The 20,373-nt window shown below is 37.7% G+C and overlaps 1 protein-coding gene and 1 long non-coding RNA gene across 2 annotated transcripts in view; both read left to right on the plus strand.

Moving 5' to 3' along the window:
• The window catches only part of EIF4E (eukaryotic translation initiation factor 4E), a 41,524-nt gene extending 38,890 nt beyond the window's left edge, over window positions 1-2,634 (plus strand). The window contains exon 7 of the mRNA XM_017516193.2: window positions 1,348-2,634. Within this exon, the coding sequence (XP_017371682.1) occupies window positions 1,348-1,462 (115 nt within the window). The 3' untranslated portion in view covers window positions 1,463-2,634. The remainder of the gene's footprint in view (window positions 1-1,347) is intronic.
• A 159-nt stretch (window positions 2,635-2,793) lies between these two features.
• On the plus strand, window positions 2,794-19,558 carry LOC108294347. The gene is made up of 3 exons (XR_001820997.2): window positions 2,794-3,458; window positions 12,373-12,375; window positions 19,521-19,558. It is a non-coding gene; the product is annotated as an uncharacterized LOC108294347 (long non-coding RNA).
• The last annotated feature ends 815 nt before the right edge of the window (window positions 19,559-20,373 follow it).

Consider the following 20,373-nt stretch of genomic DNA (forward strand, 5'->3'; position numbering starts at 1 on the left):
TTTTAAGTAGAGTTGGGGTTTCACCATGTCGATCTCCTGACCTTGTGATCCCCATGCCTCGGCCTTCTAAAGTGCTGGGATTATAGGTATGAGCAACCGTGTCGGCCTTATTTTTTTCTTAAAGATTCAAATTTTTAAGGTGACCTATGAAGCTCTCTTCCTCTGAAAACTTGTCAGCCTTATCTCATATTCACTTTACTTATAAGCTATAGCCACACAGTCTAATTTTTATTTCTCAGCTTTCAGATGTGCTGATTCTCTTAACATTATCCTTTTGATCTCGTGATATTTAAAGGGGAGACTTCACTAATTTTGTAGATGAGATTAGAATCTCCTTGTTATACAGTATCACAGCCCCTATATTTACTCTTTGGCACTCGTGACAAGTGCCATTTTGTTCTTCGAAACGTGTGCTTGAGTCACGTCTTATTTGAAAATTAGATTGTAAAGTTAGTAAGTTAGAAATTATGTATGCTCTTAAATTAATCTCTCTCTAAGTGTTTAGTTTTTGTTTGTGCAGTCTTGTAACAGGTATGGTTAATGGAATTTGTGTAGTAATATACAATATGTGCTAGGGTTCAGATGTGAAATGTAACATTTTAGATCAAAGAATGAAAATAAACATGTTTGTGTTACAGATTGCTGTTTAAGTATGCATGTGAGACAGGTCCGTCATAGATATTTGTGATTATTTGTGTTTTTTTTAATTAGACTGTAAATGCAGTGAGCCCAGGGACTGTCCTGGCTTTGTTCACTATTGATTTAGTAATAATTATCATAGTACCAGAATAAATAACAGTATAATCATATAGTAATGCTACTATAATTTAGTAACAACATACCTGATTGGCTCTCAAATATTTTAGAAGTAATTAATGGCTGGGCGCAGTGGCTTACACCTGTAATCTCAGCACTTTGGGAGGCCAAGGTGGGTGTATAGCCTGAGGTCAGGAGTTTGAGACCAGCTTGGTCAGCATAGTGAAACCCCGACTCTACTAAAAATGCAAAATATTAGCCGGGTGTGGTGGCGGGTGCCTGTAATTCCAGATACTCGGGAGGCTGAGGCAGGAGAATCACTTGAACCTGGGAGGTGGAGGTTGTAGTGAGCTGAGATCCCTGCCATTGCACTCCAGTCTGGGTAACAAGAGCAAAAATCCATAAATAAATAAATAACCGAGAATATTGCAAAAATGGAAAAGTAAATTGTGCTAAAAGGAAAAGGCTGTATAATTTCCTCTTGTACTCTCAAGTCTGTATTTTGTAATATAAAGACTAATAACACTAAATTTTTAAATTTATTTACTTCTTGTGAATAAAAATGGCTACTTCTTTTTTTTTTTCTTCTAGGAGGGTATACAAGGAAAGGTTAGGACTTCCTCCAAAGATAGTGATTGGTTATCAGTCCCACGCAGACACAGCTACTAAGAGCGGCTCCACCACTAAAAATAGGTTTGTTGTTTAAGAAGACACCTTCTGAGTATTCTCATAGGAGACTGCGTCAAGCAATCGAGATTTGGGAGCTGAACCAAAGCCTCTTCCAAAAGCAGAGTGGACTGCATTTAAATTTGATTTCCATCTAAATGTTGCTGAGATATAAGAGAAGTCTCATTTGCCTTTGTCTTGTACTTCTGTGTTCATATATATATATATATTTTTTGGCTAGAGTGTCCACTATCCCAATCAAAGAATTACAGTACACATCCCCAGAATCCATAAATGTGTTCCTGGCCCACTCTGTAATAGTTCAGTAGAATTACCATTAATTACATACACATTTTACCAATCCACAATATTCAAAAAACAACTTGGCATTTCTCTACTTTACAGGAAAAAAATTCTGTTGATGTTCTATTGTATGCAGGAGCATATTTTGCTGGTTTGAAAGATTATGATGCATATAGTTTTCTAGCAATTTTCTTTGTTTCTTTTTACAGCATTGTCTTTGCTGTACTCTTGCTGATGGCTGCTAGATTTTAATTTATTTGTTTCCCTACTTGATAATATTAGTGATTCTGATTTCAGTTTTTCATTTGTTTTGCTTTTGTTTTTTTCCTCATGTAACATTGGCGAAGGATCCAGGAATATGACACAAAGGTGGAATAAACATTAATTTTGTGCATTCTTTGGTAATTTTTTTGTTTTTTTGTAACTACAAAGCTTTGCTACAAATTTATGCATTTCATTCAAATCAGTGATCTATGTTTGTGTGATTTCCTAAACATAATTGTGGATTATAAAAAAATGTAACATCATAATTACATTCCTAACTAGAATTAGTATGTCTGTTTTTGTATCTTTATGCTGTATTTTAACACTTTGTATTACTTAGGTTATTTTGCTTTGGTTAAAAATGGCTCAAGTAGAAAAGCAGTCCCATTCATATTAAGACAGTGTACAAAACTGTAAATAAAATGTGTACAGTGAATTGTCTTTTAGACAACTAGATTTGTCCTTTTATTTCTCCATCTCTAAAGAAGGAATTTGTACTTCTTATTGCAAGGCAGTCTCTATATTGTGTCTTCTTTTGTGGTGTCTTCCATGTGAACAGCATAAGTTTGGAGCACTAGTTTGATTATTATGTTTATTACAATTTTTAATAAATTGAATAGGTAGTATCATATATATGGAATTAAATTGACGTGGCTATCTTTGTTTTTTTATAAAGTAAGGCATAGTCCTTCAGTCTTAGGTAAATAATGTACTCTCAATATGTTAATACTCATGAGAATTGGGATCTGACGCATCACCATTTGATTAGTAGCAACAGTGGTTGTAAAACTTGGTTGCTGAATTGAGTTGTTTGTATGTAAGTGTCAAAATGATAGTATAGGGAAAGGTCAGGTGGTGGGATGTATGCATTAAGAATTTTGTTAGTGTTGCAATCTAAATCGAATGGAATAAACAGGTATTAAGACATTTATAGTGATAAATTGTTGTAGTATGGTATTCTGTAAACTCGAAAACTTGATCTACTCTGTAGGTATCATTTGAAAACAAACTTGAAAGTACTTTGTACATAGTACATACTTGTATAGTCCTGTGAAATGAAGTATGGCTGTCAGACCAAAGGATAAGCCAAGCTCTAGGTAGCAGAATGGAAATTACTAGTTTGAGAGGAAAATTTGTCTTCGAATGGTGACTATGACTTAATCATTTTAAAACTGATAAACTTGACAAAAACCATGTATGAAATAAACATAAACTTAATAGCACTGATTTCATTGTAGAATTTTAAAATAGTTTAAAGGGTACCACAGGTTATCACAGTACGTACGCAATGCCACAAACATCTCTTGTTCAGTATTCTGGAAATACTGAAACTTTTGTTTTTGTTATAATCTCAGCATACTGTACATAATATCTGCTGGTTAAACTTGGGTAATTGGTTAAGATGACTTACTGTCTGTGTTGATATGTATAGTTCTGAGCACTTGAAGAGCTTGCTTAAAAGTGATGGTGTTAGTGGTATGTTGGCAATGGGTCGGACTGAAGTAGTGTATCTATTAGAAATGTATTTCCTGAATTCTAAGATGAAGTTCAGTTTTAGGAAGCATCAGCTCATAGGGGGAAAGAAGGAATAATACATTAAATGTATACAGTTCTAAATTTTTGAAGTAACTAATTTGTAGCATTTGATTATTGTCATTACCATTTTAGAATCATGATGTTATTTTAAACCTTTTTTCTGGGGACAAGAATGGATGATAAATTACTCTGAATCACTTTGGGCAGTTACCACTTAAATAGTACAGTGACTAAGCAACTTTTATAACTTTATTAGCACCTTCTCTAAATGTAAAATTAGGTTATATGTTATTTTCCAACTTATTCTTTCTCTCCGTTAAACAAGATATTATAAATAGATGTATTTTCATAATAGAGAATTGAAATAGGATTTTAGTGGACGCTTTTATTGTAGGAATGTGACATTTTATTTAGTGAATTTAATGTTGACTATCCCAATTCTACAGAAGGATTTAATGAATATTATGTAATTAAATAATTATAACACATAGTAATAATTTATGTGCCAGGCAGTATTCCAGTCACTTTACATGCACATTAACTTGCACAATAATTTTTTGAGATGTAGGTGCTGTTACTGAGAATTTAAGTAACTTTTGCCTGTAAGTTGTAAACGGTGGATTTGAATTCTGGAAATTGGGTTTCAGAGACAATAATTACTTAACACTTCTTCCACAGGGTATAGCCTAATATAGTAAATGACCTCAGCTTGTTATATGCTGGGCATACAGACATGTCTCTGTTTTACTCCCCTTGGTAATGAATCTAATAAAAGATGGAAATTTTCCCTAGATTCACTGTGTTAGTTGGGGAAGTTTGGAGGCAAAGGCACAGGAGTGTAGTGTAAGTAAATATAGTCACATGCTATATAAGGAAGTTTTGGTCAGCAACAGACCACATATTCCTGGTGGGCCAGTAACATAACACTTTATTTTTACTGTACCTTTTCTATGTTTTGTTATGTTTAGACACACAAATACCATGTGGAGCATTCAGTACGGTAACATGCTATACAGGTTTCTAGCCTAGGAGCAGTAAGACTATTCCATGAAGCCTGCATTTGTAGTAGGTTATACCATCCAGGTTTGTGTAAGTACACAATGAAATCACCTAATGACCCATTTCTCAAAACATAATCCCCACCATTAAGCAATGCATGGTCATGTTTTCATATACATTTTTAAGCTTCTGTATTCTAATCTAAGTGGCAAAATAAGGCAAAATTGTTCAAATTGATAATTGAGATTCTTAAATGCTAAAGTTTCAAAAGGATAATTTTAGGCATTGTAACAAAGCAAGTGTTAAATTTTAAAATTAATGACAAGTCTATGCACCTTTTACCTCTAATTGTTTCTTATAGTATGTCTTTTATTTTTTTTAATTTGTTTAATTTAATTTATTTATTTTTTTGAGACGGAGTTTTGCTCTTGTTGCCCAGGCTGGAGTGCAGTGGCACAATCTTGGCTCACCGCAAACTCCAACCCCCAGGTTCAAGCGATTCTCCTGCCTCAGCCACCCAAGTAGCTGGGATTACAGGCATGTGCCACCACGCCCGGCTAATTTTTTGTATTTTTAGTAGAGACGGTTTCACCATGTTGGCCAGGATGGTCTCGATCTCTTGACCTCGTGATCCACCCGCCTCAGCCTCCCAAAGTGCTGGGATTACAGGCGTGAGCCACCGCACCCGGCCCAGTATGTCTTTTATTATTGAGTAGTAAAGTAATAAATGTCAGATCCTTTTTACACAGATTCAAGGGGTTGGGCCAGATTGACATTAACAAAACTTCAGCATATCTCTCAAGGTCAAAGTAGAAATTGTGTGTGTCTGGAAACTTCTATAGCAATTTTATATTATTGTGACATTAATATGTCATCACTTTTCTAGTAATGTTTATAAAATAATATATCTTAAAAGCTAGGCATAGTGGCTTATACCTGTAATCCCCGAACTTTGGGAGGCTGAGGTAGCAGGACTGGGTTAAGTCCAGGAGTTCAACACCAGCCTGGGCAGCAAAGTGAAACCCTACCTCTACAAAATTTAAAAAGTTTGAATGTGTGTGTGTATATATGACACACACACATAGGCACACATACACATATATACATAAAGTATGTCAGGCAGAGTGCAATTTAAGGGTTAAGACTGGTCCCTCACATATGGTGTGAGAAACTCTGCTCACAGGTTGCTTTCCCCCTTAGCCCTGGGCATCTCATTTGCCCATCATTAACCTAAAACAACAGGTCTGTTAGGCCTACAGTTTTCATCTTCATACAGTTAATGGATTTGGTATCAAAACTGTAGTCCTGTTCTGTGGCATCTTAAACTGTTGTGTCCTGCTTTACTAATGAATTCCAAAGTAGTCATTAGGTAGCCTTCCTACTACCTTAGATGGTTTAGAGTTTGGTGTTATGACTGTTCCACTGGTAGACGCAAAAGGTGAAATTGTAGGCATGTGATCACATGTGCCTATGTTGCTGTCTTTTCCAATTCAGGGGAACTAATTTTCATATTTAAATCTTGCAGCTTTTTCTGTATTTCATACATTGTGATTTCTCAATAGTTGTGCACAGAACTCACTTCCCTACCTTTTCTGGAAAAAAAATATGTATGTATACACATACATGTGTATTGAGCACCTCTATTTGCTATGTTTCATGTGCTGAGCATAGAGCAAGAACAGAATGGTCTGGGACCCTGCTCCAAAGAAGTTTTAAAAGCAGACATATATTAAAATGCATGAGTCTGGCGGGTAACAGTGGCTCATGCCTGTAATCCCAGCACTTTAGGAGGCTGAAGCGGGTTGATCACATGAAGTCAGGAGTTGGAAACCAGCCTGGCCAGCATGGTGAAACCCTGTCTCTACTAAAAATACAAAAGTTAGCCAGGCGTGGTGACGTGCACCTGCAATCCCAGCTACTTGGGAGACAGAGGGGAATCGCTTAAACCCAGGAGGCGGAGGTTGCGGTGAGCTAAGATGGAGCCACTGTACTCCATCCTGGGTGCCGGCAACACACCATCTTAAAAAGCATGCATCTGTCCATGAGGTTCTACAAATAGCTTTTGTTATTGAAAATAGAACTAGGATTTTATTACTGGGGATTATGTAGTCTAGAGGTAAATATAAAATGAAGTTTGGTGGTTTTTTTTTTTTTTTTAAGAGTCTTGCTTTTTCACCAGGCTGGAGTGCAGCAGCACAATCTTGGCTCATTGCAACCTCTGCCTCTGGGGTTCAAGCAATTCTGCCTTAGCCTCACAGGTAGCTGGGACTATAGGCACGTGCAGCCACGCCCAGCTAATTTTTGTGTTTTTAGTAGAGACAGTTTCACCATATTGGCCAGGATGGTCTGGATCTCTTGAACTTGTGATCCTCCCACCTCCGCCTCCGAAAGTGTTGGGATTACAGGCGTGAGCCACGTCTAGCCCTGGTTTGTTCTAAATACTCTCCCAGCTCCATTGATTATAAACAAATAACATTCCAGGAGGACCCTAGCAAACCAGCATAAGCAAATTATAGCTTTTGCGAGACCGTTTCTACTTTTATATTACTGAACTCTATATGATTGTCCAAGTAAAATTTTGTGGCTCTTTTTTGAGTATGTGATTGTACTTTAAAATTTTTTCACCATTCAGTTAACATTTTTTAGCATACTGTAGTATTTTAAATGCAATTGTGTCTGCACTGGTGTGGCTTTAGAGGTTTCTCCAGACACCTTCCCAAAATACTGATCTGTGATTGTTTTCTTTAATGTTTGACCAAACATAATAAATGCCTTTTTTGTTTTTGTTTTTGTTTTGAGATAGTCTTGCTCTTTCACCCAGGCTGGAGTACATGGCATACTCTTGGCTCACTGCAACCTCTGCCTCAGCTTCCCAAGTAGCTGGAATTACAGGCGCCCACCACCATGCCCAGCTAATTTGTATTTTTAGTAGAAATGGGGTTTTTCCATGTTGGCCAGGCTGGTTTCGGATTCCTGACCTTGTGATCCACCTGCTTCGTCCTCCCAAAGTGCCGGGATTACAGGCATGAGCCACCATGCCCGGCCTCCACTGTTGTTTTTCAAGGTGCCACTTAAATTTCTTGTAAATGTCTAGAAACTTGGACATATGCTAGATGTACAGTGTGGCTGGGCACGGTGGCTTATGCCTGTAATACCAGCATTTTGAGAAGCCAAGGTGGCTGGATCACCTGAGGTCAGGAGTTTAAGACAAGCCTGGCCAACATGATGAAACCTCATCTTTACTAAAATTAGAAAAATTAGCTAGGTATGGTGATACACGCCTGTGATTCCAGCTACTCAGGAGGCTGAGGCACAGGAATCGCTTCAACCCAGGTAGCAGAGGCTGCAGTGAGCCGAGATTGCACCACTGCTTTCCAGCCTGGGCAACAGAGCCAGATTCTGTCTCAAAAACAAAAAACAGATGTACAATATGTGTAACTTTTTTCTTTGGACACAAAATTCTGTTAGCATTGTTTTCTCATTTTTACGTGTCATGGTGCATGTAGATAGAATGCATTATTTTTAGTGTCTGGTGTTCCATTGTACACATGTATTTCCTGTTGGTTGAACTTTTGCCTTCACTGACCGTCAAGTTGTTTCTGTATCTTTTTACACTAAGCATAAAAAAGACGGATAGATTTTCTTCAGCAATACCAAGTGGCACTTACCATCTACCCCTTCAACACCCAAACCATTCTTTTTCTTTCTTTTTTTTTTAATATACCTAAAGTCTGGGATACATATGCAGAACGTGCAGGTTTATTATATAGGTACATACGTGCCATGGTGGTTTGCTGCACCCGTCAACCCGTCATCTACATTAGGATTTCTCCTAATGCTATCCCTCCCCTAGCTCCCCACCGCCTTTCAGGCTGCGGTGTGTGATGTCCCTCTCCTTGTGTCCATGTGTTCTCACTGTCAATCCCCACTTATGAGTGAGAACATGCGGTGTTTGGTTTTCCGTTCTTGTGCCAGTTTGCTGAGAATGATGGTTTCCAGCTTCATCCATGTCCCTGCAAAGGACATGAAGAACTCATCCTTTTTATGGCTGCGCAGTATTCCATGGTGTATATGTGCCACATTTTTCTTTATCCAATCTATCATTGATGGGCATTTGGGTTAGTTCCAAGTGTTTGCTATTGTGAACAGTGCCACAATAAACATACGTGTGCATGTGTCTTTATAGCAGAATGATTTGCAGTCCTTTGGGTATATACCCAGTAATGGTAATGCTGAGTCAAATGGTATTTCTGGTTCTAGATTCTTGAGGAATTGCCACACTGTCTTCCAGAATGGTTGAACTAATTTACACTCTCACCAACAGTGTAAAAGTGTTCCTATTTCTCCACATCCTCTCCAGCATCTGTTGTTTCCTGACTGTTTAATGATCACCATTCTAACTGGTGTGAGGTGGTATTTCATTGTGGTTTTGATTTGCATTTTTCTCATGATCAGTGATGATGAGCTTTTTTTCATATGCCAACCCATTCTAATCCATGTATACAGATCATCTGTTTTGTCATTATGTTCTGTAATGCAGTTATGCAGTTTTGGTCTTCATATTTTTTCAGATTGATTTTAATGTATGTTATTCTAATGAGCCAACATTGTTATGTACCTAATTTATTTGCTAGATTGTACTCTTTCCCAAAGATGGGCTATGAACTATTATCTACTTTCATTTTACCTATTTACCTGTAAATATTGATAAAACTGAATCAAATGCACTGATATTGGACCTAGTTTTATTGTTATGCCTTATAATAAATTTAACTTCACAATTTTCTAAATGAGAGCATTTCCCAAACACATCTTTATGGTTGTAACCAGTTTCCCTTGGCATTTGATTGTTTTTATTTTTTTATTTTTTATTTTTTTGAAACAGAGTTTTGCTCTTGTTGCCCAGGTTGGAATGCAATGGCACAATCTCAGCTCAACACAACCACTGCCTCTTGGGTTCAAGTGATTCTCTTGCCTCAGCCTCCCGAATAGCTGGGATTACAGGCATCCACCACCATGCCCAGCTAAATTGGTATTTTTAGTAGAGGCGGGGTTTCTCTATGTTGGCCAGCCTGGTCTTGGAACTCCTGACCTCAGGTGATTTGCCAGCCTCGGCCTTCCAAAGTGCTGGGATTATAGGCATGAGTAACTGTGCTGAGCCACTGAGTCTGGCCTAATTTGCTTATAAGAGCATTATTTTTCTGCTTTATTTTGTGACTTCAACATTTGACTCAATGTTGGGTGAATGATTTGTGCATGATGCCTGACATCATGTTTTGATGTGTAGGATGTGCCATAGGACATGTGAGGCATAAGATTTGTCCCAACTTGAACCTTGTTTTGTATCGTTTATGTCAAGGTATTAAGCATATTAGATATAATATTGGGACTTTGTGTTCTAGCTCTGCCTTTTCGGTTTATTATCATGGTTAAATATTGCAATGTCCTGCATGTCTCCACACACAGATTTTGTAACTGAGTCAGAATGGTAAGTGATTATTAAGCACATTTTTTTCTCCTTTCAGGAAACCACTATTTTCCTCTTCTACATGCTGTTTTGTAAGTAGTACTTTATGACGGTTGTCTTCAAATGTTCGCATCTTCCATTTTTACTGCCCTTGGGTTATCCATTCTGTCACTTTGTGCCAATCACTTTTTTAAAAAACTTTTAAGTTCAGGGGTGCAAGTGCAGGTTTGTTACATAGGTAAACTTGTGTCACAGAACCCCATGTACAGATTATTTCATCACCCATGTATTAAGCCTAGTATGTACTAGTTTTTTTTTTTTTAATCCTTTCCCTCCTCCCATCCTCCACCCTCTGAAAGGCCTCATTGTGTGCTGTTCCCCTCTATGTGTCCATGTGTTCTTATCATGTAGCTCCTACTTATGAGTGAGAATGTGGTGTTTGGTTTTCTGTTCCTGTGTTAGTTTGCTAAGGATAATGGCCTCAACCTCCATCCATGTGCCTGTAAAGGACGTGATTGTGTACTTTCCTATGCTGCGTAGTATTCTGTAGTGTATATATACCACATTTTCTGTATCCAGTCTATCATTAATAGGCATTTAGGTTGATTCCATGTTTTTGCTATTGTGAACAGTGCTGCAATGAACATACATATGCATGTCTTTTTATAATAGGGTATATTTATATTCCTTTGGGTATATACCCAGTAATGGGATTACTGGGTTGAATGCTATTTCTTTAGGTCTTTGATGAATTGCCACACAGTCTTCCACAATGGTTAAACTAATTTACACTCCCACCAACAGTGTATAAGTGTTCATTTTTCTCCACAACCTTGCCAGCATCTGTTATTTTTGACTTTTTAATCATGGCCATTCTGACTGCTCACATCTATTTTATAAATAAAGTTTTATTGAAACATGGTCTTACACATTTGTTTACATATGTCAGTGGCTGTTTTTGTGTCACAGTGGCAGAGTTGTCTTAAAGTAGTCAAAGACTATCTGGCTGCAAAGCCTGAGATAGTTACTAACTGGTTCTTTATGAAAAAAGTTTGCTGACCACCTTTCTCTAAATGTTTTGTAGTGATGGTGGTGTTGGCAAAAAACAAATAGCTTACTCTCTTTCAATTTCCCTTTTATTGTACTTCCTACAAACTCCTAACACCATTGATGACTTTGTCCACAGTCAACTAAGCTTGGTTTGCATGGCCCTACTTCCTCTCACCTTCCACGCAGGCAGTGTTCCCACGTCCACTGCTGTTTCTATTTGTCTTCTGATTGTCCCTGTCTCAGTTATCCTAAATGACATGACAGCTCATCTCCCTATTTTGCCTATGCCCTCAAATGTGCTCATTGTTGTTTTGCCTGTTAGGTGTTCTTTTTCTACTCTTTAGAAAGCAACCAAGGAAACCAGGGTTCTCTCAAAGTGGAATATACTGAAACTTAAGTACTGTTATCGTAATGATAGTTGGTGTTTTGCATTATAAAAACAATTCTAGGTGGTTTCTGAATCATCCAATAAAGCCATAGCACTATCTTAGTACTTCCTGGATTATCTAAAGCAGCATGTGGTGTGCATTTATTTGTTCATTGTCTTATTGCAGGAAGTAAATTTAAAAATGAAGAAAAGGGAGAATGTGAAAAAAGATTAAACCAAAAGTAAGCTTAGCATGCCAAATGCATTCCATAAAGCCCGTTCTCAGTGACCACTCTAAGTGAAGCAGTTTACTCAAAGATGCTGATGCATGCTTGGGCAACTGTCATTTGTGGGATACAATGTCTGCCCTAAGAAATCTAGTAGGCTGGCCGGGCATGATGGCTCATGCTTGTAATCCCTGCACTTTGGGAGGCCGAGGCGGGTGGATCACCTGAGATCAGTAGTTCAAGACCAGCCTGGCCAACATCATGAAACCCCATCTCTACTAAAAATACAAAAAGTTAGCTGGGTGTCGTGGTGTGTGCACCTATAATTCCAGCTACTCAGGAGGCTGAGGCAGGAGAATCGTTTGAACCACGGAGGCAGAGGTTGCAGTGAGCCGAGGTTGTGCCACTACACTCCAGCCTGGGCAACAAGAGCAAAACTCCATCTCAAAAAAAAAAAAAAGAAAAGAAAAAGAAAAAAATCTAGCAGGCTGTGCCAATGGAAGACAAGATCCAATAGATATTTTACGGTAACATTAAAGAAAAAATAGCCACCCTCTCCAGAAAAGTACATGCATGTTTGGGAGACAGACAACCTGAGTTCACATTCTACTTCTGCTGTTAGCTGTATAAACTTAGTCAACGTTAATTGAACTTTCTAAGCTACTTTCCTCATTTGTGAAACAAGGAGTAATATCTGTATCAGAGGGTGGTTGTGAGACTTTATAAATGAATTCCAGGGTGTACAGAATATAGTGTATTGTTTAGTGTGTAGCAAACGTTTAATGGATGTTAGCCTTCCATATGTCTCCATGAAGAGACACCTATAGTGTGAGTAATGCAGTGACTATGTAACTCTTATGTTTTGTTTTTGTTTGTTTGTTTGTTTGTTTTGTAGAGGCCATCAATGCAGGTTGATAAAATGATACAAAATTCAATTCTGTAAATGTAACTGAGTGGTGGATCAGCCACATTTTGAGGCCCAAGTTTATAGTCCAGCCCAATTTATACAGTCTCAGGGTGTAATGTATGGTCTTTCATCTAATACATCCTGATAAAGTTATGTGTTCTTCACCCCACGATGGCTACACCTTGATGATTATCATTTGATACATATATATCAAATTATATACTACCAAAGACTTTATTTATCTCCTGAAGTTGCACTCAGTAGAAATCTTGGCTGAGGATCCTTGTATAGTATTCCCAGATTAAGGCCCCCTGATCTAGAGGGATGGTAATAGGTGCATAAATCTTTAAATCAGTGGTTAAGTCTGTTGAGACCCAGCACCTCATATGTAAAATCAGTGCACACTATTATCCTGAAGTGAAATTCATGTGTATATAATTTGCTTATCTACTTTTTTTAAAGAAAAAAAAGTCTTAACTGGAGAATAATAGAGATAATATAACAGGAGAAATAAGAGGGCAGTCGTTTTAAGTAAAATATTTTAGTTCCCACATAACTACATAATGAAGTAGTCTGATAATTGAACCTCTACCTAGTATCAATGTGCACATGACACGTTTTAAATGTAGGCTATTAAATAAGTTTTTCTGAAATGGGGCACAAACCTGGACAAAATTACATCTTTTTCTCAACTTACATATGGTTTTCCTGGAAAATTCAGAATATATTAAAGGTGCACAAAAATACTTGGTGCTAGATAATGTTGGAAAATTGAGTTCAGTTCAAATGTTAATTATTATGAATAGATTATTTTAAAATTACATAAATATCTGGCAAGATATTTGAATGCCATTTGAGGTGCCAGCTCTTAGATTTGTAGTAGTGCCAGAAGCACTTCGCCAGTAATTGTTCCAACCAAAGTGTCCCATAAGTTTTCACTGATACAGCAGTGCTCACTGGTGCTACGTCCATTGAGAACCAGTCCTATAGATCAGTGCTTTTCAAATTCATTGTGCACATGAACCAGCTGGTCATTCTGACATTATGTCTGCAGTCAGGCCTGTGATTCAGCATTTCTAAGAAGCTCCCAAATGATTTCAGATAATCTTTATAATTCATGTACTACATTTAAAAAATCTATTTTTTGTTGATAATTGTACATATTTATGGGGCATGTGTGATATTTTGATAATATGCAGATAATGTGTAATGATCCAATTGGGATATTTAGGATATTTATCACATGTAGAATTTATTTGTTCATGTACCTACATTTTGAAAGTATTAAGGTGAAAGTGGCTATCCAAAACGGTAGCCACTATCCACATATGGCTATTTAAAGTTAATTAAATAAAATTCACCAATTCCTCATACTAGCTGCCTTTCAGGTACTCAATACATGTGGCAAGTGGTTATTATTTTGGACAGTGCAGGTATTTCTGCTACCTCCAAAAGTTCTATTGGACAGCTGTGCTGTATGCATTTTTTTCTCAGGTGAGCTTTTAATGTTTCAAATGGCAGTGCATTTTACTTTTGGACAAGTATCTGAAGAGCAATCATATGCTTTGAGAGCTGAGCTTAAATAAGACGGTTGTTCTTATTGTTGAGTCTGATAATGAAATGTACCTGATTGGAATGCCACCAAATCATCTTAGCAGTGGGTCAAGGTTCTGCTGCAAAGAGTTCTAAAACATAAAGTGTTTTTCAAAAAGTTTCTTACTGCAACCTGCAGTAAGAAATACATTCTATACTGTGGCTCAGTTTATGTAGATATATGTATACACCAAAACAAAAGTTTCATTAAGTGGTTCTCAGTGTTACCATATGAAATGCGTTTTGAGAGTTTTTTTTTTTTTTTTTGGCGGAGTCTCCCTCTGTCACCTAGGCTAAAGTGCAATGGCACAGTCCTGGCTTACTGCAACCTCCACCTCCTGGGTTCAAACGATTCTCCTGCCTCAGCCTCCCAAGTAGCTGGGACTATAGGTGTGTGCCACCACGCCCAGCTAACTTTTTGTATTTTTAGTAGAGATGGGGTTTCACCATGTTGGCCAGGATGGTCTCAAACTCCTGGCCTTGTGATCCACCTGCCTCGGCCTCCCAAAGTGCTAGGATTACAGGTGTGAGCCATGGCATCTGGCCTGTGTTTTGAGATTTTCTATGCTAGCCTACTTCATTTAAAAACTTAAAAAAAATTTAGAGACAGAATCTCACTATGTATCCTAGGCTGGAATGCAGTGACTATTCACAGGTGCCATCATGGTACACTACAGCCTCAAATTCTGGGCTCAAGCCATCTTCCCACCTCAGCCTCTATAGTAGCTAGGATTATGCATGTGTGCCACCCAACTGCATTTTTTTTTTTAAATGCTGGTCTCAATCCTCTTTATCTAGTCAGTAACAATCTGAAGTTTGAAAAAGTGCCACAAAAAGTATCTGTGGTAATGTGGGCTGTGAAAATTGCAAAGCAATTTATAACAATTGACCACCTCGGCCATAAGAAATTCTCTCTGAAGCCTTCATTGTTAACAATTGGTTAATTTAACTTCAAGTTATACCCTTAACATAAATACAAAATATATCCCTAAATAATTGAATGAATCATTTTGTTACATGGCACTGTTAACTATTAATCCACTAAATAATCTGTCAAAAGTGTAATGCTGGTCTTAGATAGGTTCTCTGTGGAATATGTTTTGCAGGGGGTAGGGGGACAATGATGGATCATTTAATTACATTGCCAGACTGGTTGCTTATTTAAGGTCTCACAATTCATGACCATCAGCCTATGTCAACTGCAATAACATGAATACTTCTTTTTGTTTTGTATAGCAGAAGAGCCCATATTTACCTTATCCAAATGTGGTTACAAATTAAAAAGTTGTCAAGTTGTTACAAATTAAAAAGAAGGTGGAGGGAATATGCATGTTCCTTTTTTATAACACTAGAATTCTGATCCATTAAAAGATGTTTTTATTACTCAATCTCCCACAAGTATCAAAGAGCAGATTCAGCCAATCAATAAATATTAATTGGGCATCTATTATGTGTTGAATAAACAGTGGAGAACAAAATAGGACATGGTTTCACCCTCATGATGATTATCTGTAAATCTGTGAAATACGTCCAAATATCTCACTGTTACGTTTTGTTAAATTATTATTATTTACCAGGCACCTCGTAAGTGCTGATTTACACTAGTAAAAGAGCAGAACAAAAGTGTGTCCCCAAATGAAGTGTTTGCTTTTTGGGTTGTTTTTTGTTTTGTTTTGTTTTCTTAAATAATGCAATCTTTCTACATTGCCCAGCCTGGCTCAAAGTGGTCCTCCTGTCTCAGCACCTAAGTAGCTGGGAATACAGACATGCAACATCACACCCACCTAATTTTTAAATTTGTTTGTAGAAATGGGGTCTCACTGTGTTGCCCAGTCGGGTTTCGAACTCCTGTGCTCCAGTAATCCTCCTGCCTTGGCCTCCCAAGTAGCTAGGATTACAAGCATGAGCCACCATGCCTGGTTTAATGCTTTTGTCCTAATGAATTTGTAGATATGCTCATTTCCCCCTTGTATTTCTAAGAGTTTTTGCCTTATACAATTCAATGTAAAGTTATTTGCTACTAAAAGATGGCAATTTTCATTGCTAACTGTATGCTTTATTACACAGAGGAATGTCTATTATTTCTCCAATGCAATATATATCCCTCATATTATCTGTCTGAACTCCTCCCCTCTAGGAACTATTGCTTCTCTCTAACCACTGAAGTCTAAGTCTAACCTTTGGTGTAGGTTAGAATTGTAAATGGACAGGTTTTACTTTAGACCAATCATTAGAATTATCTATGTGTAAATTCCAGGTAAATGTATTTTTTAACTTTACATCTTGACATAACTTCAAAGTTACATAAAAATTATAAAACTAATACAAGAATACAATTTTTTGTTTGTTTTTGCGACTGAGTTTTGCTCTTGTCACCCAGGCTGGAGCGCAATGGCGCTGTCTTGGCTCACTGCAACCACCACCTCCTGGGTTCAAGTGATTCTCCTGACATAGCCACCCGAGTAGCTGGGATTACAGGCATGTGCCACCACCTGTAATCCCAGATAATTTTTGTATTTTTAGTAGAGATGGGGTTTCGCCATGTTGGCCAGGCTGGTCTCGAACTCCTGACCTCAGGTGGTCCACCCGCCTCCGCCTCCCAAAGTGCTGGGATTACAGGTGTGAGCCACTGCGCCCAGCCAAGAATACAATTATTTCCAAGACTACCCTTCACCTAGATTCATTAAATGTTAGCATTTTGCTACATTTACTTTATTATTTATTAAAATTTTGTATAGAGATGGGATCTCAGTATGTTTCTCAGGCTGTTCTCGAACTCCTGTCCTCAAGCAACTCCAACCTTCATCTCCCAATGTGCTGGGATTATAGGCATAAGCCACCACAATTGGCCTATTCTTTCTACCTAATTTTTTTCTAAACCATTTGAGAATAAGCTAACATGATACTCCTTTAGCCCCAAATATTTCAGTATGTGTTTCCGAAAATCTTTGTTTCCTAAAACCAAGAACTTTTTTTTATGTAACCATAGTATAATAATTAAAATCAGGAAATTAGCATTAATACACTCAAGCACTTTACAGGCCTAATTCTGATTTTACCGTCTGTTAAATACTCTCCCTCATAGCCAAAGGAAAGTTTATATGTTGCACTCAGTTGTCATACCCCTTTAGTCTCCTTTAATGTGGAACAGGTCCTCAGTCTTTGTGTTTAAAGACATTAACATTTTTGAAGTGTATATGCCAGTTACTTTGTAGAGTATTTCTCAGTTGGGGTTTGAATAATCTTTCTTCATGAGTAGAGTCAAGACTGTGAGCAGGAATACATCAGAATCATGTATTTTTCTCAGGGCATCATACCATGGGACACTTAATACCAATTTTTCCCATTACTGGTGATTACTTTGATTGCGTGATTGAGGGGATATCTGCAGTTTCTCTATTATAAATTAATTTCCCCCTTTGTAAATAATAAATACCTTGTAGTGGAACGTCTTTGAGACTTTGTAACCTGTTTTTCCTCAAACTTTACCCAGGAAGTTTTAGTTCCAATTGATGGCCTTGCCTGAATCATTTATGATGATAATTATCTAATGGTGATTTTTCTACTTCCATCATGTTCTGTATATATTCGTTGGCTTCCTATTTTAATAAACTGATTTCCTGTATCAATTTATTTCAGTGCAGACTCATGGTTTCAATTACATTTTATTCCATTGATAACAATCCTTTACTATCATTTATTTTGGTGCTCAAATTGACCCGGATTTGGCCAGTGGGAGCCCCTTCAAGTTGGCTCCTTGCCTGGTTGACAAGTTCATCATCATTTTTTAAGTGTAATTTACTTTTGTGTACAAAAGAATTTCCTGGGCTTACCTTAGCTCATTTAGTGCTTTCCTTACTCCGGTCATGAAATTGGCAATTTCTCCATAGAGCCCAATTTCTTTAGTGGAAAATGGAATTCCACTAGCAACAAAGATTTGGGCAGTTGATGTACTTATTATTACCAGAGTGTCATTGCTTATAAGTTCTCACAGCAGATAGAGCTAGGAAATAAAAGTATACATGTGTAAATACATCTATTTCTATGACCCTTTATACATATATACATACCTTAAATCCATGAGTTCATACCAATATCTCTAATTCCAATCCAGTATCAGAGGGGGCTTTCTATTCCCCTTTTCCATATATAAATTTTTTTTCTACATACAATGAGAAGGCAGGTTACCATCATTCCCAACATATGTACTTATTTGTTCCATCCTAGAAAACACAGAAAATAGTTTAAGCATTGCTAGCTTTCTAGATATAATTCAATATATGTTCGGAGTTTATTTTACCTTTAGATGTAGGGCACATAGTTTAAATACTATATTCAAAACTTCACTTCTTCCTGCACCCATCCCTGCCTTCTGTGCAATTATGTTATTAATTTGAAATGTCATTTGGTTCATTTGTTTCTGTTTGTATTCCATTTGAGGTCCCCATGTCCCCGTTATTTCTTGCTTCCTCCTCTCTCCTGCCTCCCCCTTCCTCTCCTCTTTTCTTTTTCTCTTTCTCTGTTTTTACCTTTTCTTTCTATTCTTTCCCCCTCCCACCTTTTCTTTCCTTCCCTTTCTTTTCATTTTCTTTTTTTCTTTCCCTCTTCTCTCTTACCTTCCCCTCTGTTCTTCTCTTTCCTCTTCATTGCACATTACATTAACATAGTTTCAAAAGTTGGAATGGCTTATAAAATTATACTTGGAAAAATGACCTCCACCCTTTCCCCCAGCTCCTTCTGTCCTTACAATCAGTTTCCTGTAGGTAACCAAACACATTCGTCTCTGGGTTATCTTTCCTTTATTTCTTTTTGCACAAAGAAATAGATACAAGTATATTTTATTTCCTCTCCTTTCTTATGCAAAGGGTAACATATTCAGACACTCTTTTGCACTATGCTTATTTCACTTAACAGTGTATCCTGGAAACTGCTCCCCATTGATTCATAGAGATTGTACTTGTTCTTATTTGCAGAAACGTAGTACTCCATTGTCTGTACACTATTCATCTACTCTCCTACGTATGACTATATACATTCTAATATATATGACTAAAAATACTGCAATGAATAATCTGCAGATGTATTCTTGTGTATCTTCAGGAGGAACCCTTAGAAATGCGAATTGTTGGCTTGAAAGTTAAGTGTATATGCAGTGTAACCAGTTCTGTCCTCAAGGTTTACAATGTGCCTTCCCACCTGCAATGTACGAGAGTGCCTGTTTCCCCAGAGCAACACCAACAGAGGATGTTGTTCATATTTCAATTTTTGGCAATGGAAAATGAGAAATAGAATGTTGGTGTATTTTTTACATTCTCTTATCCTGGGTAACACAATATATTTTAAGGGACGCATGGTATTTGTGTGTTTAAAAATTGTTCGCATCAGGCCAGGTGCAGTGGCTCACGCCTGTAATCCCAGCACTTGGTGAGGCCAAGAGTTCCAGGTCAGTCTGGGAAACATGCAAAATCCTGTCTCTACTAAAATACAAGAAATTAGCCAGGCATGGTGGCATACACCTGTAATCCCAGGTACTCAGGAGGCTGAGCAGGAGAATCGCTTGAACGTGGGAGGCGGACGTTGCAGCGAGGTGGACGTTGCAGTGATCCTGAGATCATGCCACTGCACCCCAGTCTGGGTGACAGAGTGACACTTGGTCTCAAAAAAAAAAAGTTGTTCATGTCTTGCCCATTTTACTATCACGTTTCCCATTCTGATATTTTTGACAGCTCCTCAGATAATAAAATGTGCAGTCATTATTGAAAATTGCTACTGTAGAAGGAACTGCTGTGTTTTTATAAAACCTCTCCACTTTGGCCACATTCATAGTTTTTCCCCAAGGTGTGTGTGTGGGGTGCGTGTGTGTGTGTGTGTGTGCGCATGCACGTGTGCGCCAGGATCCATGAGCGTTTGAGAACTAGTGTTTTAGAGTTCCTGGTTCCAGTTCTTCCTGAAACTTGCACATTTCCTTACTTTTCCTACTTTTTTGTTCAATAATTTCTCCATTCTGTGAGCGAAGAATTCTCTACCCACCTCCTACTCTTTTTTGTGTTCTTGTTTGCTTGTCAGTTGGATTTCAGTTGCATAGCCTGATGAAAATGACCATTGCATTCTTTTAAACAATATATTTTTTTGTTGGAAACTGGTTTATAATGTTGGGAAAAGTCCACACCAAGACAATGGATCACTCAGCAAGGCTAGTTCATACTTCCTGCAGGTGCAACTCGCCGGCAGTCTTGCC

The sequence above is a fragment of the Cebus imitator genome, unplaced genomic scaffold, assembly GCF_001604975.1.
Source record: "Cebus imitator isolate Cc_AM_T3 unplaced genomic scaffold, Cebus_imitator-1.0 Scaffold575, whole genome shotgun sequence".
NCBI lineage: Eukaryota > Metazoa > Chordata > Mammalia > Primates > Cebidae > Cebus > Cebus imitator.